This window comes from Oryza brachyantha, chromosome 5 (genome assembly GCF_000231095.2).
Source record: "Oryza brachyantha chromosome 5, ObraRS2, whole genome shotgun sequence".
Classification (NCBI taxonomy): domain Eukaryota; kingdom Viridiplantae; phylum Streptophyta; class Magnoliopsida; order Poales; family Poaceae; genus Oryza; species Oryza brachyantha.
This window is the reverse complement of record NC_023167.2, coordinates 19762161-19769416: the sequence shown is the minus strand read 5'-3', so window position 1 is coordinate 19769416 and position 7256 is coordinate 19762161. Positions and strand designations below refer to the sequence as shown.

At 46.7% G+C, this 7256-nt stretch overlaps 1 protein-coding gene across 3 annotated transcripts; it reads left to right on the top strand.

Annotated features, from left to right (window-relative positions):
- Nucleotides 1–2471: 2471 nt before the first annotated feature.
- Nucleotides 2472–5397, top strand: LOC102700625 (transcription factor FAMA). 3 transcript variants are annotated; one of them, XM_040524408.1, is made up of 4 exons: nt 2472–2631; nt 3681–4292; nt 4398–4922; nt 5026–5397. In XM_040524408.1, the coding sequence occupies exons 2-4, from the start codon at nt 3756–3758 to the stop codon at nt 5113–5115; spliced, it is 1152 nt and encodes a 383-aa protein (XP_040380342.1). In that variant the 5' UTR covers nt 2472–2631; nt 3681–3755; the 3' UTR covers nt 5116–5397. The 3 variants fall into 3 exon arrangements, with proteins under 3 accessions (XP_040380342.1, XP_006655641.3, XP_040380341.1); XM_006655578.3 differs by lacking the exon at nt 2472–2631 and adding an exon at nt 3272–3561 and having other exon boundaries at nt 3684–4292; XM_040524407.1 differs by lacking the exon at nt 2472–2631 and adding an exon at nt 3272–3561.
- The last annotated feature ends 1859 nt before the right edge of the window (nt 5398–7256 follow it).

The following is a 7256-nucleotide window of genomic DNA, read 5'->3' as shown; positions in this document are numbered from 1 at the left end:
GAGGCGGTGGGCCGTGGGGCTCGCCATTGGCGAGCGGAGAGCGGCGCCGGCGCGGCAGCGAGTGGTGGTGGTGGGCTGGTGGCCGCGCGCTGCGGCGAGGAAGACGAGGGGGGCGGCGAAGTGGAAGAGAAGCCCGTGTATCTAAAATCGGCGGGAATCGAGGGACTGTTTTGTAATTATAAAACTTTCTAGGGGTTTCGGCGCGATAAAGTTTGGTGGACCCGCGGGGTTCAGTTGGGGATGACCTGGCTGAGACGCTGACGCGCCGGGCCCACGTGACAGCTGGTCTGATCTGGCTTTGACCAAAAGTGCGAACTTTTTTTTGCTTCTTAAACGCGTCTCATTAACAGCGTGATTAGTGCCTCTGCTCAAGAACACACCAACTACTTTAAAAGGAACCCAAATAATTGGACTAATTTGTTTGTAATTTTTCATTAGCATTCGAAGGTTCTTCTCATCATTTTGGATTGCACATGACAACAACCACATGCCTTCTTCCCCCCACACAAATTATGCAGGATTCATCTTGCCAAATATCATGCTGTGAGGAGTTGACAGAGATCGAATAATTGAAAATTTTCAATCTGCATGTGTTGTATTTTGTTTGTACGGTGTGTTTTTAAATTTGTGTATCAGGGGGCTGCCCCTTGTAAGAGCAGCACTAAACAGTGGTCGCTTCACGTTAACAAATGAGCTCCCGTGGACCTCAATTTTTTAGTGCTGTATTTGCTTCAGAAAACTACTAATTGTAATTAGTAGCATATGAAAGGAGTAGACAGTGGTATAATCGAAGCAATCAGTTAGTCAACGACAATCCAGACGAATATATGGACCTAAACATGTGGCATGTTTCTGTTTATTTATTACAAAATTTTGTCAGGCTATATTCCATCGGCACTTGATCAAATGTCTGACACAAGACACGAGAGCCTGAACATTCAGTACATGACGTTTTAGTCTTCAACACAAGCATCTCACAAATTAAGAGCCTGAACACGCAGATGCAGTGCTACGAACACGACGAAATTCAGAGAGATCCAAAACTGTACTTGAGTATTTCTTCAGACATTGATCTGTATGTTTATTAGGTGTCTGGACTACAGAACAGTCAAACCTTTTTTTTGAAGTAAACAGAGCAGTCAAGCCTGAACTTACATATTGAAGCCTGAACCAAAGCTGTACTTAGTATATCTTCAAACAGGGATTTGTGTGGCTATTGGATTCTTGAGTACTCAGGATGGTTAAGGCTGAACTTACATTTATTCAGACAATGAAGCCTGAACTTACAGTGAGAAAAAATGTTTCCAGATTCTAGATGATTGCATGCTAATTCATTGGGAGCTAGATGTAGCTGCCTGCAGGTTACAATTAGGCGAGCTTTGTGGGGGCAATAAAAGCGAGATTAACAAACTGATAAAAGAGTGGGGACTGAAAGCCTGAAAAGTGCGAGTCATGTCATGTGTGATGAGAGACAGCGAAGCAGTGCACCCAACTCTCAAGGTCCGAAAGTGGCCAAAGAAGATCACCGAACTAGTTAGCACCCAACCAACCACCGTCAACCACAGACACTCGAACAGACAGCTCCAAAAGATGCAGATGCCAATGCATACATGGCCACATGAAAGTCGCATTCAACTTGCTTAATCAGTTAATTAAGTATAACTAGCTAGTTCTTGCCTGTCGAATAGCAATGCTACACCGACTGTCCTCTGCATATTTCAGATTTAAGAGTCTCCTACGGCCGAAGAGCATTGCAGATTTGCAGCTCCCTGTGCTGAAAAATGGTGCGGGCTATCCGGTCTGTGTCCCAGAAATGCCAAAATTACTTTGAATCGTATTTGAATGAAAAACAGCGGCCCGGCCGTTTCTTTTCGTAACACATGGTGTTTTCCACCAGACATATCTGCACTGTAAGATATGTATATGTGGTTTCAGATTTCTACGTGTAAAACAATTGGTTTGCAATCGCATTAGGAATCCATATTTTAATAGAGGTCACTGTTGATTTTCTAATACTATTTTGATCATTTGTCTCATCTAAAAAAAACTTAAGCAATTATCATTTGTTTTGTTGTGGTTGGATTTATTACTAAATGTATTTAAATTACAACTTACATTTACACATATTTGTATAATTTCTTAATAAGATATATTTTTAAACGTGTATAAAATGTTTAACGGGCTCATCTATTAAAATAGTGATTACTCGAATTCGTGACTGTATCAATATTTATGCGTGATAGAAAAATCATCAGACAGGCAAATCACTTTCACTATTTGCCTTATTTTCTAAGGCCCATCATCTGGCGGGTGGTCTGGAAAATTGAACTGGACCGGAGGCCCACCCCGGGGATAACGCTGTGTCGGCCTTATATGCATGACACTTATGGGCCAAAAGCTGGTTTTGGGCCGACGTGTGGAAATGGGCCCAGGCCGTGACTTCATCAGCCTCGCGGCCACACAAGGGAAGAGGAGGCAGGCGGCAGCAGCCGGCGCCGCCGCCGCCGCCGTCTCGTCCATCTCCCTCCCGTGTGCTCCCCGGGCAGGGCGCGGCGCCGGTGATCCTTGCGCGTGCGGGGCGGCATCGCCGTTCTCTCCTTCCACCACAGTCCACTGTTCTTTTATTTGGAGGTAAGCTGCCGCTGCTACCTTCTCTGCTTCCCCTTCCTCCTCCCTCTTCCTGATTCCCAATCTTGTTTCGCGTCAATTTTGTTGTCAATCTATTGAACGATTCCTGTTTGTTCTGAGTTGCATCGAAGGGTAGTTTCTCAACCTTGATCACCATCTATACACATTAGGCCTTTCAAGAACGAATTTTTAGGGCACTAGACTAACTAGATAGAGCTGTGCTCGGGGGCGGTAGGCCTGATAAAAACCCTGCATTTCGCCGGTGACACGCCAGCCACGCCGGCATGGCTCTTTAACGCGGCGGAGAATTATCACGGGCGAGCGAGCGGCGCATCAACCGATCGATCGACCTTGACCCATGGCGAGCTTCACATGTCGAACAAGCAAAAAAAAGCAGAGGTGGGAAAAAGGCATCCGACGACGCGACAACGGAGCGGAATTCAGCAAGATGGAAGCCAATTAGGAGAAGAGAAGAGGAAAAAAAAAAAGCAGAGGCGGGGAGCGCCGCGCATGTGAAAAAAATAACTCACCGGCCGCGGGAGAATGGATCCAGCCAAGCCTTCTTGCCTTGCACTGGCGGTCGAATTCATCGTCCTCGCCGCCGCCGGCAGCTGGCTCTCCTCTCCTCTCCTCTCCTCTCCGCTCCCATGCATGCATCCCCATCCCTTTTTAATTAAATCTACTCCATCTTTGCCATCTCCTCCAGAATAATCCACATACACACCCACTCCATCTTCTTCTTCTTGCACACAGCTACCTCAGCTCATCTCAGTTCAGTCAGATCTTCAGATTCGCTCGGATTAGCAGCCATGCACACGTACACGTACGGTGTGTGAGCCTCCCCCTGCATGTGTCCGTCGTGATTTCATCAAAACTACGTCAAGCTGGGTGATCGATTAACTGTTTTCTCTCTGATCGGTGATGGACAAAGAGGTAGCTAGTGTTTGCATTCGTGCGTGCGTTCATGGAAGCAAATCTTTTTCTTGACATGGATGTTAGTATTATGTGCTTACGATTTGGTAATCTTGTGATCAACGATCATGTGCATGCAGCAGAGGAGCCACCTGGACAGCTTTGCGCCGCTGGACGACGCGCCGCCGGAAGAGGCGGTCGTCGCCGCCGGCGAGATGGTGGACTACATGCTGGGGCAGCCGACGCCTCCGACTCCCGGTCCGCAGAGCCAGGTGTCGTTCGACAAGCTTACCTTCTCCGACGTGCTGCAGTTCGCCGACTTCGGCCCCAAGCTCGCGCTCAACCAGCCTAAGGCGTCCGAGAACGGCGGTGGTGGCGACGACGATGACGACGACGACAGCTACTTCCTCAGGTTCCAGTCGCTGCCGTCCCTCCCGACCGTGCCCCCTCCTCGCGGCGCGCATCCGGGTGACGAGCAGGAGGGCAGCAAGCAGACGGTTGACGCCGGCGGCGTGTCCGAGAGCACGACGCTGGTGCAGCAGGCTGACGGCGGAGGTGCCGGCGGCCGTGCGGACAAGGCCGCGGACCAGGGGAAGAGCGGACGGCGGAAGCGCCCCCGGACGGTCAAGACGAGCGAGGAGGTGGAGAGCCAGCGGATGACGCACATCGCCGTCGAGCGCAACCGCCGCCGCCAGATGAACGAGTACCTCAGGGTTCTCCGGTCACTCATGCCAGGCTCCTACGTCCAAAGGGTAACCTAACCTACATCGATCTCTCGCCGTCGCCATGCATAGCATTTGATTTGAACAAGAACACGTGGTGATGATCTTGCTCGCGCGCATGCATGGCTGGTGCAGGGAGACCAAGCGTCCATCATAGGCGGCGCAATAGAGTTCATACGGGAGCTGGAGCAGCTGATCCAGTGCCTGGAGTCGCAGAAGCGGCGGCGCCTGTACGGCGGCGACGCGCCACCACGGCCGGTCGCGGACGGAGCAGCAGTAGTGCTGCCGGCACCCATGCAGCAGCAGCAGCCACAGCCACAGCCACCGGCGACGCCGTTCTTTCCCCCGAGCATCCCGTTCCCCGCGTCGTCCGGCGGCGATGGCAGCGCCGGTGCCAAGATCCTGGACCTCGACGCCAACGGCGGCGGCGGCGACGTGGTCGCCGGCGGGCTCCGGGAAGAGATGGCAGAGAACAAGTCGTGCCTTGCGGACATCGAGGTGCGGCTACTCGGCGTGGACGCCATGATCAAGATCCTGTCACGGCGGCGGCCGGGGCAGCTGATCAAGACGGTGGCGGCGCTGGAGGACATGCAGATGTCCATCCTGCACACCAACATCACCACCATCGATCAGACCGTCCTCTACTCCTTCAACGTCAAGGTACATGATCGCGACATGCTTCTTCTCGTAAATCACAGAGAGCTAGCTAGATCGATCGGGTACGTACTAGCTAGTACTGACCAGACGAACGAACTGCTGACAGATCGCCGGCGAGGCAAGATTCTCGGCGGAGGACATCGCCGGAGCCGTCCACCAGATCCTTAGCTTCATCGACGTCAACTACACGTTATGAAATTTGTCTCTATTAAAGATTGTGAAAAGAAGTTTATGTGGGTTAATGACCAAACGAGTGGATGCATGCGCTAGTTTATTATAACGCACCATATATAGTTACTTCATTGTCTATCTATGGTTTCCCTCTATATGTATGTAGACTGATAAGTGGAATCAACTATTAATCATATGCTGATGTGTTCAGTGATAGTATGTAGATCGAAATATGTCCTTTGCTATAGGAATGACCTTATTGGACAAGATTATTATTTGTATTAAAAATTCTGTTTTTGTGTTTGTATGGGGCTATTATACATATATATTCACTCCGTTACGTATTATAAAAATTTCTAACATTGGCTAGATTTATATATGTGCTAATAAATCTAGACATATATACAAAACATATACGTTAATACATTGATTAATCTGGACAAATCCAGAAAGTCTTATAATATGGTATGGATGGAGTACAAATTGAAGTACAAACATAAAATTCTATTGTTCTTAGTACTTTACAATATTTCAAATATTCAAGGAAGCACGAATGTTATTGGATTACATATGCAAGTAACAACTTCTGCATGAGCAATTTGACACCCCTTATTTATTTTTTTTCATTTTTTGAATTTTGAGCAAATTGACACCCCTTGTTTAAGCAAGCTAAGGAGATCAACAAGCTAGGAAGGTGTCACTGCAGTGATGGTTTCTCATGACACCATCTGAATTAATAGCAAAACATTAGCTAATTAAGTGTAGTCGTATGAAAACGCCAAAACTTTGTGGTGATGTACAAAGGCTAACTGTTAATTATTTGGACCAAATTAGGGACAGTAAATTAAAGCAGGCAGCCGCGCATGATTAATGGCCTATCCAGAACAATGCATGAAATTTATAGGATTTTCAGAGAAAAACAATTCAATTTCTTGAATTTTTCTTCCAAAATCCTCCCAGCCGATCGAATGGACCAAGAATCAGAAATTAAGTGCAATTACCAATTAATCCGGCCCAATACGGCGGCGCTTCGATGAGCGGCGAGGAAGCTCGGTGACGGTGTGCTCCGACGACCGCAGGTGACGGCGCTCATCTCGCCGGCGCCGCAGCTGATCCATGGAAGCCCGACGACGCCTCTGATGGCTAGCTCCTCCATTGCCGGCGAACCATCAAGTAGCCCTTATCACAAGGTATGATATCAATCATTAACCCGGATTGCATCTACGCATCGATCGTGTATTACTTAGTCTGTTAGATCGACTAATTGACAGTACGATTACGAAAGGGCATGTAGCCCTAGTAGCTACAGTGAATCTAAGTAGCACTCTAAGATATTGAATTTAAATTTTGATAGGAGCGAATTTTAGATTAGACTTAAATCTCCACATGAGCGAGTTTAAATTAGGTTGTTTGAGTGACTGAGTTTCCATTAAAAGATCTGCATACATGGGGTTGGACGTAGAATCATATTCATTTTTTTTACATAGTACCACCAAAATATTTTGGATTCTTACGATCTTCACAGCTTTCTTCAAGATGAGCCTTAATTATTCTGTGATTAGGCAAGAGTTTTCTATGTTAAATCTATGTGTCTATTATGACTTCGATTTGGTCTATTTTTCATAACAATCCCAAAGCAAATTACGAATTGTTATTTTACCATTCTTACCTGAGAAGGTATAGAATATGTAGTTTGTATCAGGCAGCGACAGAGTGACGTAGGAGGAGTCTAAAAGTCTTATTACATCCTTATCTTTTTCTTATGATTAATAAATTTAAAATTTCAATCTTAAATTTAGAAATAATTTTGAGGTTTTTTACCGTAGTTTATTTTTTAGCTTTGGTTTTTTGGTAGCTAAGAATATATAAATTATTTTTCGTTTATAAATATGTTGTTTGCTTTTTTTCTCCCATAAAAGCCTAAACAATCGCCCCCTTGATCGATGAAGAGGTCATAAACTCCTAATAGACTAGTATTACTTCACTTAATTGTCCATGAAAGAAGAAGAGAGCTCGATGGTCTCTTCACAACTGCAACGGATGTATGGCTTCGCATTTTAGGTGTTGTGTGTTCTCTCAATTCTTTCTGCTGGGCCTTTAGTGAACATTTTGAGCTGATGCAGAAGTTAGCAAAATGTTGGTGACCCTACTGCAGAAGCTTAACTG